We start from the raw sequence: 17,243 nt of genomic DNA, 5'->3' as shown, positions 1-17,243 counted from the left end.
AGAGTTCAAAAACATGATGTGAAACCAATAAGAGTGTTAATATAATTTGGGTAACTCAAAGTATGTTAATAGAAGTTATCAATAACGTATATTGTTGATTGTAATACCTGGGAGCGAAAGCAGTCGTTGAGGGAGTAGGTGGCTGAAGGTAGAGTCCATCTTGAACTGGAACATAATTATTGTTTTTCTTGCAAGGGTCCTTATAAGGGTCCATTGGACGTTTACCCTCATCTATGGGATCCTGTAGAAACAAATAGAAATAGCTAGATACTCAATAAAATCTGTAGAAACAAACATAAAAAGGATGGGTAGGGATAACATACCATTGAGAGGAAAATCTGCAACAAAAAATGGTGCCTAAAAAAAAGACAAAGCAGCAGTGATTATGTACTTGATCAGCTTAATCAAAACCTAAAGGCAACTTAAAAACACACTAAATCAGTAAATTGATTAGTACATGTTCTATCCGGAACAATCATAGATAAACGAAAAGAATTTTCTTGTTCATAACCATCATCTCTTATATTGCAATCGAATAGTGTTAACACCTATGTCTCCACCATGAGACACCCCCAAGGAGTAGAGTGGAATTACTGTGGCCCCTATCCAAACCCACGGTCACATTCCTCCACAGGGTAAACTTCTTAACTTATATAGAACAGGCGCACCTGGACTCCACCGGTTGTAAGCTCAATTAATGTAGGCTAGTTGGCACTTGGGCTTAAGCCTAGGCAAATTTTTCAGGAAAAAGTCCATCAACATCCCATGTAAGTTACTTGCTTCATCATAACCTGACCCATCAGAATTCTTTCGTTTCTCTCCGCTTTTAAATTTCAATCATCACATCGCTTACGGTGGAAAATTTTCCCTCCATAAGAAAGAAAGAGTTTTACTTAGATTAATTGAGTGACATCTAACCCCCTATATTTTAAAACAATAGAATTAACACATTTAAAATACGACTAAATTGAGTACTAAAAACATATAACTACACACGGGACACTATTCAGGGTGTCATCTGCTCTTATTTTGCTTTTCTCCAACTCAAAGTTTCATTTTTTTTAACCAAAGACAAAAAAAATACATTTCAAACTTTAGGAGAACTAACATAAATGTTGACCGTTTAAAGGTTCTAAAAGGTTTCCTTGCTTACCTTCCAACTCTAGCTCCTATGCGCCCATGAGACTTTTTGGAGAACCGGTGAGTATAATGAGCTGAAGTCCCAAACTACAAAGGGTTGAACAGGTTTGATAAAACAAAATAAATTAGGAAAACAAAATAATCACACATTACGTTAAAGAATATTTTCTGAATAATTATTAGTTGGAAGTCCACTCTGTAAGGGATACATACATATTTAACATTGCCTTTAACATTTCAGCATACACATAGTAGAACTTTGATTACTATACTCAAAAGTCAATCCAATCTTCAAGCTAGACAAAAAATCACTGCCATTTGTTCGAGTTTAAAAGAAGGTGGACCCCAAAGAAGAGCATGTGGAAGACAATCCAATATCCTCATGCATTTTTTAAGGACAGAAGTTTCTCTAAAAATCTTGGTGATTTTTGAATCTTGTACAAGTCAACATTGTAAGTGGGAAGAGCCTAAAAGCCGAAAGGACCACATATCAAGGACCAAAATATCGATATCGGTTAATATATCGGTGTACCCAAAAACCGATATATATCTATTTTTTTTGTGACCAGTCCAAACCAAGGCCCAAAATATTGATATCGATAAATATATCGGTGTACCCAAAAACCGATATATATCGGATATATCCATTTTCAAGCTATAAACAATGTATTGATAGCTATAAACAATTCTCATAACTATAAACAATGTATTGATACACATGCTTCTAAGGGAAACCTACATCCCCCTAAAACCAAATCTTAAAAACAACACTTTCTTTTTAGCGAAACATTGACTGGAGTTAACATTATCCTCAAGCAGGAATAAACTTACAGGTTATGGTCGAGAAACGGTATTTCAAGATCCCGTAACTTTGTAGAGTTCACAAAGCTCCGGTCATCTACATTTATAATATTTGCTGAAAAATAGAGGAACAATTATACATTCAGTCTTCTGCAAGAGGCGTCCAGAACACATGAACTGAACCGCTCCTTCAAAGAACAAACAATAGCCAGACCTCATTTTATTAGTGTACATAAAGAGGCATACATATAATATTTGCTTTATTAGTGTACATAAAGCATTGTACATAAAGAATGAATGAATGAAAAACTGAAGTCGAATGAATGAAAACCTAAGTTAGAATGAATGAAAACTAATTAAGAACTTAAGATACAAAGAGGACATATTGCTCCATTATTTTAGACATATTAAGAAGTTAATATGACTAGTATTGTTTCTTTATTGGTAGGGTGCTCTTTTATGTATCTTTGATCTTTCTATGTGGTTACAGGTTCATAATGAAACCTAGGTATAGATGAATGCATTAAATAGAATTTACAAACTTTGAAAATGGACGTAATTTCAACTTAATTTGAAGTGGCACCTATATGTCTAAAATCTCAACCCCGCCTTCATAATTAAAATACTAATTAAACCACAACGGTAATCATACAAAAAAATTGAATAAACAAGCGAACCAAGGGAACATAAAATAATTTTATATTATCTATGAAGTAGAAGCGAGATATCTTGCAAAAATATTTATTGTCAAAATCCATTTTATTAACCAATATTTACCCAAATTCTGATTTTGAAGTCATTTTCACTATACACCATCTTGGTTGAGCAAAAAAGAGTACCATGCAAACACAACACCATCGATTTGTCGTAGTACTTCAACTTGTCCAACCTTTAATTAAGTTTGTTTCTTTCCCGCTTTTCCATAACACAAAATAACAAAAGATTGATTAAGAATGAAAACTGAAGTCAGACCTCATTTACCTGTGCTTCAGCTTCGTCATAATACAGGCAATCAATCTTTTGTTAACCGCTCCTTCAATCATTCCAGAGATGAACAAAAGCATTGTACATAAAGAATGAATCAAATGAAAACTGAAGTCAGAATGAATGAACAAAAGCATTGTACATAAATAACAAAAGATTGATTAATAAATTAAAAAGAATGAAAACCTGAAGTCGGACCTCATTTACTTGCTTCAAGCTTCGTCATTTACCCTCGTTGGTTGTGGAAATGAAACAAGGCAATTCTTTCTCTAGAGTGACGGCCAGAAGGAAGGATAGGGCATACATAGTTTGTTTGAAGAATAAGATCCAATAGATCCAGGTGTTAGGGCATAAGGGGAGCATACTCTTTGGGATTGAGCTTTTTTCCACGCGCACAACTTAGAAAAACCGATAGTATTTTGGATGGAGGCCCTACGGGCCCCACACCATTGTGTTTTATTAGATAGATATTCATAGCAAGTTTTTAGGTAAAAGTTACAAATAGTTGAAGGACCACTTTACTTACTTTTTTTTTCTTTATTTATTTTTCCGTTACTCTGCTCTATTTTCCCACGCGGGCCCTGTTAATTTAAGAGCTTTTTATTTGGGACCTATTTAATTTATTTTATAAAATAACATGACTTAATCCATTTTTGGGCCTGTTAATTGAAGTCCGGTTAGTGATTGGGTCTTTTCATTTGGGGCTTTTGCTTTAACAGGCCTTAGTGCATTTGTTCCCATGGTTTTAATTCCAATCCACAAGGTGCTAAAGAATAAAGATTGGCAGTTGGCAAATTTTGTGATTTTTCTCACCAAGTGTTAAAAAGATAGGTTTAACATTCTAGAAACCGATTGAGTACTAATGATACACGTAAAATGACTTGTAAAATGCTATGGAGATCAAAGTCGCATACTTGAAAGCATACCAAGTTAACAAATTAAACTAATGTGATAACAATGAGTTATTGGAAGAAAAAAAAGATGCAACCCAAATACATCTAAACAGTTGAAAAATCCGAAACATATAACCATGTGCAAGTCATTAAAAAAAAATATGAATTCTACGATTGGCTTGGACACCAATGCTTTGATTTACCATCAAAATCCCATAACTATATGCACTTTTGATTTGTAAGGGGCATATATTGTCATCAATATATTTGCAACACGTGTCACTGCTATTGATCATATCTTGAGACTAACTTATTGGATAATTACAATTAGTCATCTCAAAAGTCATGAATTACCAAATGGTTACAAAATGAATATGGATACATGTATTAAATATCATCAATGAATGGAGTACCTGTTGTGAATAATACAATGCGGAAACAACGTTATCCACTTCCGAAATAGTTGTATATTGTTGAAATACGGTGGAGCGTGGGTCACGCTTCTTGGCCAAACAAAGTTGAGCGTGAGTCGCGCTTAAGGACCTGGAGGTTGCCAAAGGCATGAGGGCCACGCCTGTCTAGGCATACTTAGAGTCTTGGCGGCCCTTAATACAAGAGAGAAAACGTCTTTTTCTCTACAGCACCAAAAGTGGATCTCATTCAATTCATGGAGCACCAAAGGGGAGTGAGAATTATATATATTTCCTCTCTACTCTCTAAACAAAATGAGAGAGGGGGATGTTTCTTCTCCACTCTCCATCTTCTCCATTCACCATCGATCATTCGATCCAAACAATGAACTATGTTTGACTTGATTCCAAGATCATCAGCGAACTTGATATGTAAGCAGTTCTATCTTTCAAACTCAGTAGCAACATCATTCTCCCCAAAATTTCTACACACCTAAAGTTTGCCCAAAAAAACCTTTTACAGAACTCTTTACACTTTAAGTAATTTTTTTTTTTTAGATATACACCCCAAATAATTTGGGAGATGATGGTATACACTAAAAAGGGTTTATACTTTATACTATAGGGGACAAAATTGATAAGGACGTAAATGAACCCAAAAAACCACCCTCGATTAAAAAACGCTCTTAAGGACAATTGTGGACTCTTGTCAGAAAAAAAAAGAAAAGACAACGGCACCTCGTGTGCATAAGTATGAAGGGTAAAAGTATGAATAGTAAAAGGTGAAAATAATAAAAAGAATAAAAAATTGGACATTATCCAAAACCCAAAGTAGGGATATACGATAGGAAGAAAAATAATAAAAGTGGTGGAGCTTCATTCAAACTCTTGCATAATGGAGAGAGAAGAAAACGATGAAGATGATGAAGACCATCCTCATTTCTTCTCCAACTCCAACTTTCTGCTTTCCCCGCATTCTTTCCCCCACATTCATTTTCTCACCTCCTCTTGCGCTCTCTCTCGTCAACGCCACTTGTCATGTCCACTAAGAGGTACGTACGTACTGTTCATTTATTCTTCCATGCACTGAACTAGTTTAACTTTCTTTTCTTCTAACGAGCTGAATTGGCTTATTGCATTGCAGCAACTTCAAGTGGCAGTAGTAGTGATAGCATCACTACTACTGAAAGATCTGAAGCTGATAAACTGGTTGATGGAATGGACTTTGGTGAGCTTTGTAATGAATTTGAATGCATTAGTAGTCCTTCCATTGAATCCACTGCTAGACAATTAGCTCGGGATATTCTCGAACTTCGTCAAGGCAATCGTGCTCTTGGCACTTTCGCTGTTTCTGTTAAATACAAGGTATACTTCCTCATTATTTGTAAGGCTTGATTCTAATGTTGCTTGAGTAAGACCCAACAGATACTGACATAAATATATAAAAGCACCAAAGGCCACAGCACTCGATTTTGCGTGGAAATTGTAATGGAAAAGTATAGAAATATTTTGCACACAGTACGTACACCAACTGGTTTCTAGTGGTAGCATGGATACTGTCTCAATTGCTGACTTGCTTGAATGCAATCATGGTGCTATTGGGACTGCAGGATCCACTTAGAAGTTTCACTGGTCGCGAGAAATACAAGAGGCCTTTATGGGTGACTGATGCACTAGATAATCCCTCGGTGGTGAGAACTTCTTGTTGTTTTAATTTGTATCTATACATTCTTGACCATCTTATTTTGTCCTCTGAAGCTGCAGAATTGAAAAATTATAGTTGCATATCATTATTCAACAGATTGAAAATTGATTTGCATTATTCCCTTGTATTACTGTATAGAGCACATAATATCAAGTCCCCACTGGACCCTCTAATTAATATACTAGTTGATTCCAGTGAAATTAATTACAATTAAGATAATAGTGAGAGGCTGTTAATGTTATGGATGGCCACCCAGTAATGATGTGGCACTACAAATTATTACATAGGATTCATATGTTAGGGCAGCCAAAACCGGTATCTTAAAGGCCTGACACATAACCTTTTGTACAGAAAGTGTATTCTACCACTCAATGAAACATGAATTATGTCTGATAGAATTATGGGAAACAGGCCGGTACAGTTAGTTGATTTCTATTTCTTGGTACTTTTTACTGTAATATTAAGTTTATTTTTCTGTGTTATGTATATGTTCAGTAGAGCTCTCTGCTGATTTAGAATATATGCTTGTAACAGACAGTACAAGAAATGGTAATGCTTTCGACCAGCGTGCTGAGAATCAGGTGGACAATCAAAGGGAGACCAAAATCTATACTTTCTAGTGTGGGAGGAGACCTGATAGTCAAAGTGAACTCACAGTTCACCCTAAACCAGATAAGCGGACAAGTGATCGAGCATGAGGAGTTTTGGGATTTGTCTGCATCCTCAGCCATTTCCCAGGCTTTTTTTTGGACGAGTCGTCGGCTTTATTCCACAATTGAAGCCGGGAAAGATGTGGCTGAATTTTTTAAGAATACAACAAACCGCATTACAATGGAAAAAGAGAACATGGAGATATATCCAGATCCTTCTGGTGATCCAACAAAGGTAACATCAGCTTCTGGTATACATCACAGAACTTTATAATATATATTGTCCTGTTTAAGTAAGTTAGATGCTCTTGGTCTTGTCTACCATTCCCCAATATCGAAGAAACGGTTTTGATTTACAACACGAATGATTGTAACAATAAATTAATTAAAGAGCAGTTAGTGTAGCAGGCACAGCGTAGTCTTGACTCTTGAAGGTATTGAAGAAATGGATGATATGTTAATATAATAATAATTTTAGAATGGACTAGAATATTGGTATATTAACATATCATCCATTTCTTGAATAGAAGGAGATTGAATTTCTCTCCGAGAGTCACACTACTATGCAGTGAGATAAACTACTCACTTATAACTGTTATAAGTATATGTCAGAGGTTGACCATGTAACTCTCTCTAACGTACTTTATACCATGAGTCCATGACTATTTCTTACAAAACTTATATGTTTTATATTTTGGAGGAGATGGTTCTTGAGTAGTGTAAGAATTTTTTTTGTTAAGCCTCATTATTTCCATTCTAACAGTGCAATCAGACCTCGTGCTGTATATGATGTTACGTTTGATTGCTGCCTCCTATTAAATTGCTCATATATTCCGTTACCTATAAAACTACTTCCTCCAAGTGCAAGGACTTAGCTCATTAGATAGGGTAGATGTGATAGATGTGGCTTTAGAGTTATTCTTTATCTCTACTGTGGTTCAGGTTGAAGCAGAGCTACTATCGATAATATTAAGGATTAATTAAGAACTCTAGTTACTGCATGGTTGAATGTGATTCTAAGGCATCATTTTCCCTTACCGATCTGAATAGGGTGGTTCCCTGTTCGTAAAATTCCAGTGGAATTGGATAACTGATCTTCGTCGGTTCCTTCTTCTAACAAATGGAAGAGTTAAATTCATGCAGAATATTGTGCAAATTAGGAAAAGTTGTGCTGGCAGCTAATGAATTTGTATGTAGTTTTTCTTAATAATTGAAAGATTGGCCGGTGCCCGCCTATTTGCCTAGTTGGGATGTGCTACTACTGTATGGGAATCTTCTCATTCTTTTTAATAAAACCTTGTCGAGCAATAAAAAGAAATAACGCAACAGATTGCTGATTACTGTATGGGCTTTCCTTTGTTCTATTAATGTAATTCATGGAGCTTACACATGTTCTATTGATTGCTTTTATTCAGTTCTTTCAAAAGGACGACGGTTTCCAAAGGGATGCATACCAGATTGCACTATTCTTAGCAGTTGTCTACTTTGTTGTACAGTTCCTGAAGACAACACTGTGAGAAGTGAAACACAGGATTCTTTTCACTCCTCTGTTCCTAGTGTAATCGTAACTATACTTATTAGTCGTGTATAATCTAAATCACACTTTGTTGTATTGCCTCCTCATTCAGCAATTTTTACACTTGCAAGTTGCAACGCAATTTATCTTCCTGTGGTCCTATTGGTTGCAACATAGAGATTCACTTGCTAGGAACATATTCTTTTTCTATTTTATACAGTTCACTAAGATTCTTATTTCAAATACTTGAGAGAACAGACCAGGTAGGCAGGTACACAAAAGTCATTATGAACCATGTCAAAATTTAAGCGTCTTCTCATATGTGAAATGGTCAATTTATGGACGCAACACTGAAGTTAAGTTTCAGATATATGGCGCACGTTGGTCATTTAAAGACTTACATCAAAACATTTATTAATATATCATTATAGCATCTATAATTAGAGCATCTATAGAGGAGAAATCAATAAAACACTAAAATTTTTAACCAAACCAAACACCAACAAGGGAGAAACATCAAATATTTGACATTAAATGACAAACTGCTACATATAAAACCCAAATATTCAGAAACATTTTAAATAAATTCGATATATAACCCATGTGGCTAGGGCGGTTTTGGATAAACCGCACCATAATATCCCAATCGAATTTGAATCCCAAACCCACGGATAACACTAAAAAAAAAAACCCAAAAATATTTCCAAAACCAAACCCGAGAGATTTTATATAAATAAACGGATATAAAATTTGAAAACCAAATTTGGGATCGGGTCAAAAATTTTCCCTTTTTACATGTGACTTTTTCAAAACCGTGTTTTTTATCTTTTTTCTCAACATTTATCTCTCCTAAAAAAGAAAACGATTTGAAAAAAACACCAAAATTATTGAATATTGGTTATTGGATATTTGGTTTAGTTTTTTTGCTTAATATTTAGTATATAAAAAACAACTATAAACACTCTTATGAATTTGTTAAAGTCAACGCAACCAAACTGGAAAATCGTCATCAACAAGTTATTAAATGCTAGTGTCAAATTGTCAATGGTACATTGGTGAAGCTCAGTAAAAGAAATAAAAAGTAAAGTGCAACTAAAGGGGTAGAAAAGTGGAGATGGAAATAACGGTCATGAGCTAGCGCGTCTGACAGTGTCAAGTGTGAAGGACTGACACTGAGCACTGAGCTAATACTGCTCAACTTCTCCATAGCCATATAATTCACTGTCAACTCCAAACAAGCTAGGAGCTTTTCTTGCTGTCATTCCTAGCAGAGAGCAAAAGGAAGGAGTGAGGATAGAAGGAAGAGATCCAATGTGTAGCACTTCTTACTTCGCCATCTTCTTCTTGCTGTTTTCTGGTGTGTTTTGGAGAGTGAGTTTGGCAGAAGATCCTTTCATCTCCTACGACTGGACTGTTTCTTACATCACTGCTTCTCCACTTGGTGTCAAACAACAGGTTCTTCTTCTTTTACTTCGTTATGCACCGAATGGGGCAACTGGGCTTTATTTTAAACTGTGTTTTAGTACCCCATTTGTTTTGAAGCTGTATTACGTACCATTTTCACCTCGAGTATACTTGTCAACTTTAGATATTGAAGAAGCATGTTTGCCCATTTCATTAGTTCTTGTATTAATAGTGAATCACAAACTTTGAAAGACATTGAGGACTCCTGCATTAGTGCTTTGAGCAGGGATCTCCCTCATTTATCTAGGACACTCATAATTAGAGAGTAGAAAGACGGTCAAAAATCTTTTGGTGAATATCCCTTTGCTTTAATAGGCTAATAGTTTGAGCTGTTAGAAAGGCTCTAATGTATGAATGTGAAGATGAAACAGGGAATGTAACATAGGATGGGAAGACTAGATGTAGCCACACTTTGGGGTGAGGATTAAAGTTCCCAATAGTACTCTTTTTGCCTTCAAAACATCATGTTTTTTTTTTTTTGGTTGGCAAGCCTGTTTTTAAATGAGATCAGTAAATGTTCCCCAACCTTTAGTATCATCACCCAAAGGTTTTACTTCAAAACACCATGTTTTTTCATACCTCAATATGCTTAAATCTATTACAATATTCATGATTGCAGGTGATTGGTGTGGATATCTTCATATAATTAAATGTTTACACTGTGCTGAATGCTCATCTATCGTAGTTCATGATTTCAGGTGATTGGTATCAATGGGCAGTTTCCAGGACCAATACTCAATGTGACCACAAACTGGAATGTCGTTGTTAATGTCAAGAATCATCTAGATGAGCCATTTCTTCTCACGTGGTACGTGGGGTTGTTGTTTGTGAGGGATGATACATATGAAGATTACAATCATGATAATTATAATTAGTAATTAATTAGTTTTGACTTTAGGAATTGTATTGTAGATCTTGTTGCACTATTCAGTTATAAAAATATGTGTTTACTTATTGTCATGGTAACATTTGTGTAGGAATGGAATACAACATAGAAAGAACTCCTGGCAGGATGGTGTGTCAGGAACAACTTGTCCTATTCCCGCTGGTTGGAATTTTACATATCAATTTCAAGTTAAAGATCAGATAGGAAGTTTCTTTTATTTTCCTTCTCTGGATTTCCAGAAAGCCTCTGGTGGTTATGGAGGAATCACTATAAACAACAGAGAGGTTATTCCAGTTCCCTTTGGGACACCAGATGGCGATATAACAGTTTTCATTAGCGACTGGTACATCAAGAGTCATAAGGTTGTCCTCCCTACTCCTCTTCTCTTCTTGTGAATGCTTTTAATGAATATTAATTACATGCTCATATGGACACAATAATTTTGGACAACAGGAACTGAGGAAAGAACTTGAAGATGGCATTGATCTTGGAGTTCCTGATGGTGTTCTTTTTAATGGATTTGGTCCTTATCGCTATGACGTGTCGCTTGTCCCTGGAGGCATTCCCTTCGAGACAATAAATGTTGAACCTGGTGAGTTGTTTGTGTTAATTCTTTGATAAGTCTGTTACAAACTTTTCTCGGCTAGTAAGGCAAGAAGTTGCATTTATTGAGAAGGATGCTAGTTCTGTTAGGAGTACAAGACTCTCTCAAATCTATTTATATATATATAAGTTTTACTAAATCTTTCCAAAAACTCCAAGTTCAATAAGTCGTTTACAAAAAGGCCTAGTTTGATGCTTCCATGTGTTCAGTTGATGAAATTTTTTCTTGGAATGTAAGATCTTCTTCGCCAGCTAGTCATGAAATAATATATTAAATCTTTTGCTATTGGATAACTTTGATGCCAAACGTTGTGTTATGTAATACAGGAAAGACCTATCGTCTTCGTGTGCACAATGTCGGAATCTCAACAAGTTTGAATTTCAGAATCCAGGATCATAACTTGCTACTTGTAGAGACAGAAGGGTCATACACAGTTCAACAGAATTATACAAACATGGATATCCATGTCGGACAATCATATTCTTTCTTGGTTACAATGGATCAAAATGCTAGCAGTGATTACTACATGGTTGCCAGTGCTAGGTTCGCCAACTTGTCTTCCGTGTCTAGGGGCACAGGTGTTGCCATTTTGCACTACTCCAATTCCCAGGGCCCTGCTGCAGGTCCTCTTCCAGATCCCCCAAATGAACTTGACACATATTTCTCAATGAACCAAGCAAGAACCATCAGGTGGTTTGTCTATAAAATATGCTTTCTTTTCCATTCATGTTGGTACAATATCATATAAAATTAAATGCTACTTCAAGGTCTTCTCAATGTGCTGATCTACATCTTCACCACCTACCTTTTACATTTCAGTCTGTTTGGTGTTCTCCATCTTATATGGAACAACTATAACTTTAGTTGTGTAATCTTGTTAGTTCTATAGCTCAGTGTATGTTTTCTGGTGGTGTGGAACTCCCTGTCTTGGGACATAGTTTTCACTTTTTAGTATCTTTGGCTATCTCAATGCATGTTATGTAGGGTTAGACTTTAATTATCCATTGCATCTTTTTGTTTGATGGAACCTGTAGTTTCTTTTAGAGATGTTATGCTATCTTATTTCTACATTCTTCTAATGACAAATTCATTCAGGTGGAATGTCTCTGCTGGTGCTGCCCGTCCAAATCCACAGGGTTCTTTTAGGTATGGCGATATTACTGTCACAGAAGTATTTGTGCTGCTCAATAGACCGGCAGAGCTAATAGATGGGAAATGGGCAACTACTCTTAATGGAATCTCATACGTACCACCTGCAACACCTCTAAAGCTTGCTCAGCAATTCGATATTCCAGGAGTTTTTAAGCTTGATTTCCCAAATAGGATGATGAATAGGCCTGCAAAGTTTGATACATCTATAATAAATGGTAGTTACAGGGGTTTCATGGAAATCATATTCCAAAACAACGACTCTATTGTGCAAAGTTACCACTTGGATGGATATGCATTCTTTGTTGTGGGGTAAGCTCCAATGTCTCAGTTTCATGTTTTAATAATCATCAATTAAACAACTGAACAATTTTCTCTGGACGTTAGTATGGATTTTGGAATCTGGACAGAAAACAGCCGAGGCACTTACAACAAGTGGGATGGAGTTGCTCGTTGCACGACACAAGTAAGTCTTTCATAAGCACTTCTGTCCGAATTTTAGGAAATGGACAATTTCATTGCTTAATTAATACCCTCAACAAAAAATCTATTCCAAGTAGAGCAATTTATTTCCTAACCATCAACTCCACAAATGATTCTGGGTACTCCATTTTACACCAAAGTCATTTCCCTGTAGATAAGAAAAAGCTCATTAGATATTGATGTATGAGTTTCTATGCATGCTTGTTTTCGAGATGGGATGCTTCACATGTTTTCTGTACTCATAGGCTATTATCACCATAGAATACTCTGTATTGGAATCTAGCATACTGTTTCCTTGTATGTCTCTTCTGTAGAAAACAAATGAACTGCGAATTGGCTGTACCTTTTTTTTTCCTGCATTTATTGTTGTCCACAAGCTTGTGTTTTTGATACCGAATTATTGCTTCAACTGCAGGTCTTTCCTGGAGCATGGACAGCAATTCTAGTTTCTCTCGATAATGTGGGCATGTGGAACCTACGTGCACAGAATCTGAATTCTTGGTATCTAGGCCAGGAAGTGTATGTTAGTGTGGTTAATCCAGAGATATCAAACAAAACCGAGCTTCCTTTACCTGATAATGCAATCTACTGTGGTTTACTGACATATTTACAGAAGTAAGATTAAGAACCTTCTTCTATATTTTAAATCATTCTCCTGACACACTGGGATCCTTGCATGAAGATGCATTTTCTCACTTTTTGCTCGTCTGCAGGACTCAATCTCATAAAGTAAGTTTCTCTGGAGCAGAAACAGTTTGCATGGCAAGTAGAAGAATGATCCTTGTTGCACTCCTCCTAACATGGTGTGGTGGATTCCTCTGATAACAAAATTTTGTCACAATGTAATAGTCTTTAGTCCTACCTAGTCTTTAGCTAGTGCAAATGTAACAATTTTTGTTGTAGGAAATAGACATGGTATGTTTTCATCATTGGCCATGCAACAAACAAACAAGCATTTCTTTCTTTTATTTTCACTGTTTAAGTAAATTCATAAATACCAATCTTTGAAATCTCGGCATAAAATATCAACAATTGGGCCCAATGGGTACATAAGCCCATTAGGCCCAAAAAGATCTTGTTCTTTTTTTCTTTCTGGACATATGGTTTTGAGGCTCGTCCTCTTTTCTTCTCCCTTTCTTCTCTGCAAATCAACATTTTTTCTTCTTCTTCTCTCCAACAATGATGATGGGCAGCACAAGTGTCCCAACAGGAGATGTAGAAGCAGGTTTTGCAAAACTACAAGGAGAAGATTTTGAATACTACATGCAAACATATTCCATAGTCCTGGGCCGAAACTCTAAAAAATCATCAGTTGATGTGGATCTCTCTAGTCTAGGTGGAGGAATGAACATTTCAAGACACCATGCTCGTATATTCTATGATTTCAGGATGCGTCGTTTTGCTTTAGAAGTGTTGGGCAAAAATGGATGTATGGTTGAAGGTGTTCTTCATCTTCCTGGTAATCCACTTGTTAAACTTGATTCTCAGGACCTTCTTCAAATTGGGGATAAGAAATTTTATTTCCTTTTACCAGTTCGTAGCATTCTTGGAGGGGTGGTGGTGGGAGTGGTGGAAATCGGATTACGCCACCCCCGCCTTTGTTTAACGGTGGTGGGAGTGGGAGTGGGAGTTCTAGGAAGAGACAGGCTGTTGTGGAGGCAAATGAGTATATGGATAATGAGGAGGATGTTGAAGATGATGAGGATGAGGATGTTGAGGATGATGATGAGAATGTTGATAATAATAATGATGGTGTTATTGGTGTGGAGGAGGAGGATGATGATGAGGAGGGGGAGGGCGAGGGGGAGGGGGAGGGGGAGGGAGATGAAGATGAGGATGTTGACGAGGGTGTTGATAGTAGGAAAATGCAGAGGCAAGAGTTTAACTTTGCTGGAAAGGCTGGGACATCCGGTGGACAATTCGGTTAGTGTTATTATTTCTTATTATTTTACATGTATTATTGTATGAAATCGTTCCTACTTTAGCTTGTTTTTGTGTGCTTTGTATGTTAGCTTAGGAGTCATTTAAATTGACACATTTGATTTACAGTACATTAGGCTGAGCTAAAACTGGAAATAGAGTTTAAAATAAGGTTAAGCGTAGGCATCGAGTTTTAATAGTAAGACAAGGGGAAATCCTTTTTAAAAGAAAAATGTAGTTTGTCCACCTTTCATTTCAGTTCATTAGGAGATGCAATCCGTGTTAGCTTGATAAGGTTTAATCTGAGAAATGTGGAGGGATATGAGAAGCCGTACAATAGATACAATATATCTTGTAGGAATTGCTCCTGCACTGATTGTAATGTATGTCTCCCAAGTAGGTGGAGAATTCTACAAGGAGTCTGCATAAAATGTATGTTGTCTCCAATGTGAAAGCCGTTGTCACTCACTGTACTGTTTGTGGAATAAGGGAATTCTTGTTCCAAAACATTCTTCTTTGTTAGTACTTCGCAGGGTAAGTGGGTAGGAGAAGTAAGGGGAAAGTCCACTTTCCACCCACCCTCGGCGAAAACTATACCGATCTTGTATTCTGGGTTTTTGTTCTATTGAACATTCAAGGCTTCACCGTGTTTATTGGAGGAAAAGCAAGTATGATTATATAAAAGCTTGACCGGAATTATCACAATGTTGAATGTTGTGTACCCGAGGGACACCACCATGTCTCTAACTCAATTGTAGAGAGTAAAAAATTGTGTTTTGGGGGCCTTCCTTGAAGGTTGGTATTGTCTGAGTGCATTAACAGTTTTAGTCTTTAGTACAAAATTGGAATTTACTGCCAACTTTTTGTTGGAATAATTTGATTTTAGCTGTAAAATTTAGTTTAGTGTATGAATATGCTCCCAAATAATGGTTTATAAAATGAAATGGTATTGATATTCTAAGTTTGGAAATAATGGTCCAAAATCAGATGCTGTCTAGTGGCCATTATTATGGTGATATTGTGATGTCAATCACTTCAATTACGGAAATCTCTTCCCATTGCGCCTTGCTAGAACTGTTAAGAGCAGCATGTAAAGAACATAAAGAGCATTTTTCTATTATTCCGTCTAAGCTTCCTCTTTGATTTCCTAGTATGTAGTGAAAGTTTATTGAGAATAACATGTGTACAGTATTGTATGTTTGGTTGAGATGTCCTATGACCACATGGATAAAGACAGTATGGTATGATATCTAGAAGAACCCCCTACATATCTTCCCAAATCTGTGATCACTTATTGACTGTACTTTGAGGTTTGTGTGGGTATGATCTAGTATGATCTATGTAAGTTGTAATGTGTACTTTTTCAAACTCTAATGAATGGAATTGACTTTTACGGCAAAAAAAAAAGAAAAAAGAAATATGATGCTAGATGAGGTACGTAACTGTAGGCTTGTTGTAGCACCAAGGAGGGAAGGGTTTTGACGCTGGAGAAGGTTGTCTGAGCTATCTATCATCTCTGAAGAAATCCATAGTTTTTCCCGCTGAACTTCATTTTAATAGGGTATTCTTGTTGAATTGGCCTGTCCTTTTTGTTCTCCTTTTATGGATAATTTCTACCTCTTTCTTATTTAAAACTTCTTACTTCCTCTCTGTCTTACATACGTCAGAACTTACTTGAGAATGCTCTAAATCTACCTTCATATAATTGAACTGTTTTTACACAATTATGGTGGCTCTAAGTCAACAATGACTTTGTCAAGCCTTGGGTTTTCCTTAGCACGTTTATATCACATTGTACAAAACATCAGTAACTTGTACATTTATATGTTACTCGTCATGTGAGTATGTATTTCTCTCTGTATTTGTGAATCTTAAAATTACTCTTAACTTCTTGTAGAAAAAAAATCCGAGGGAAGATCAAGAGCTGACAGGGATGCGGACAATCAGCAGCTTCTACAGTTAGAAGAGAAAGATGTAGTTTCGTCTGTGGCAACTGTGCTTTCTGATCTTTGTGGTCCAGGAGAATGGATGCCAATGCTAAAACTTCATGCCGAGGTTAGTTTGTTTTTAACTTGGAAAACTTCTGTGATGTCTATAGTATCATCTAAAATAAACTGGTTCTTGTTTGCTGCCAGCTAGTCAAGCAATATGGAAATGTATGGCATCATGGTCGGGTAAGGAGATATCTTACGTCAGAGGATTATCCTCTCACTGAATCCAAGGGAAAACCATGGTTTGGTTTGCTTACCTTGCTCAGGAAATATCCGGAACACTTTGTTATCAACACAAGGTCCAAGGGACGAGTGACATCGGAGTTTGTTTCCTTAGTCTCTCTGCTTTCTTGAAACTGAACAAATGTTGTGTTGGTCTGTCATTGGTGACAGAAATTAATGTAATCTTTTTGGAACATGTGAAATAGAGGGATTTGAAAAGCTATGTGTGGATGTAAATGTGTTATTCTTGGTGAAATGACACACTCTACCTGTTCGGGAGCTTAATTGCAAAATGACATGTTAGAACTTATTTGAGTTTGTGTGTATCATTTTCAGTCAGTATATAGAACTACTTTCTTACTTTACAATCATTTTCAGTCAGTATATAGTATCATTTTAGCAATCATTTTCTTACTTTGCCAACC

The 17,243-nt window shown here is 36.3% G+C and overlaps 3 protein-coding genes and 1 long non-coding RNA gene across 4 annotated transcripts; 3 read left to right on the top strand and 1 right to left on the bottom strand.

The window, feature by feature from the left end:
• Positions 1-136: 136 nt before the first annotated feature.
• Positions 137-1,235, bottom strand: LOC147506855 (uncharacterized). The gene is made up of 3 exons (XR_015220853.1): positions 1,154-1,235; positions 324-357; positions 137-241 (listed from the first exon to the last, which is right to left on the bottom strand). It is a non-coding gene; the product is annotated as an uncharacterized LOC147506855 (long non-coding RNA).
• A 3,844-nt stretch (positions 1,236-5,079) lies between these two features.
• Positions 5,080-8,241, top strand: LOC147506854 (transmembrane protein, putative (DUF2358)). The gene is made up of 5 exons (XM_086558886.1): positions 5,080-5,280; positions 5,373-5,593; positions 5,839-5,919; positions 6,468-6,818; positions 7,999-8,241. Exons 1-5 carry the CDS (start codon positions 5,124-5,126, stop codon positions 8,098-8,100), a joined length of 912 nt encoding a protein of 303 aa, XP_086415012.1. The 5' UTR covers positions 5,080-5,123; the 3' UTR covers positions 8,101-8,241.
• Positions 8,242-9,281: 1,040 nt separating this feature from the next.
• On the top strand, positions 9,282-13,614 carry SKS3 (SKU5 similar 3). The gene is made up of 9 exons (XM_086558884.1): positions 9,282-9,554; positions 10,262-10,371; positions 10,541-10,811; positions 10,903-11,041; positions 11,380-11,743; positions 12,149-12,514; positions 12,590-12,668; positions 13,101-13,300; positions 13,399-13,614. The coding sequence occupies exons 1-9, from the start codon at positions 9,411-9,413 to the stop codon at positions 13,505-13,507; spliced, it is 1,782 nt and encodes a 593-aa protein (XP_086415010.1). The 5' UTR covers positions 9,282-9,410; the 3' UTR covers positions 13,508-13,614.
• A 178-nt stretch (positions 13,615-13,792) lies between these two features.
• On the top strand, positions 13,793-17,128 carry LOC147506852 (FHA domain-containing protein FHA2-like). Its single transcript, XM_086558885.1, is given in 4 exon segments — positions 13,793-14,243; positions 14,246-14,608; positions 16,503-16,660; positions 16,741-17,128. Coding segments are annotated over 4 exon segments (1,110 nt in total). The 5' UTR covers positions 13,793-13,864; the 3' UTR covers positions 16,951-17,128.
• Positions 17,129-17,243: the final 115 nt, after the last annotated feature.

The sequence above is a fragment of the Coptis chinensis genome, chromosome 4 (genome assembly GCF_015680905.1).
Source record: "Coptis chinensis isolate HL-2020 chromosome 4, ASM1568090v1, whole genome shotgun sequence".
Taxonomy (NCBI): domain Eukaryota; kingdom Viridiplantae; phylum Streptophyta; class Magnoliopsida; order Ranunculales; family Ranunculaceae; genus Coptis; species Coptis chinensis.
Note: the sequence above shows the minus strand (reverse complement) of the source record. Positions and strands in the feature narration are given on the sequence as shown.

What these genes read in the sequence shown, in the direction of transcription:
- LOC147506854 (XM_086558886.1), top strand. Translation starts at nt 5,124, where the DNA reads ATGGAGAGAGAAGAAAACGATGAAGATGATGAAGACCATCCTCATTTC. An exon ending in CTTGTCATGTCCACTAAGAG is followed by an intron (nt 5,281 to 5,372) that starts GTACGTACGTAC and finishes ATTGCATTGCAG; the next exon opens with CAACTTCAAGTGGCAGTAGT. An exon ending in CTGTTTCTGTTAAATACAAG is followed by an intron (nt 5,594 to 5,838) that starts GTATACTTCCTC and finishes TTGGGACTGCAG; the next exon opens with GATCCACTTAGAAGTTTCAC.
- SKS3 (XM_086558884.1), top strand. Translation starts at nt 9,411, where the DNA reads ATGTGTAGCACTTCTTACTTCGCCATCTTCTTCTTGCTGTTTTCTGGT. An exon ending in GAGCCATTTCTTCTCACGTG is followed by an intron (nt 10,372 to 10,540) that starts GTACGTGGGGTT and finishes ACATTTGTGTAG; the next exon opens with GAATGGAATACAACATAGAA. An exon ending in GACAATAAATGTTGAACCTG is followed by an intron (nt 11,042 to 11,379) that starts GTGAGTTGTTTG and finishes TATGTAATACAG; the next exon opens with GAAAGACCTATCGTCTTCGT.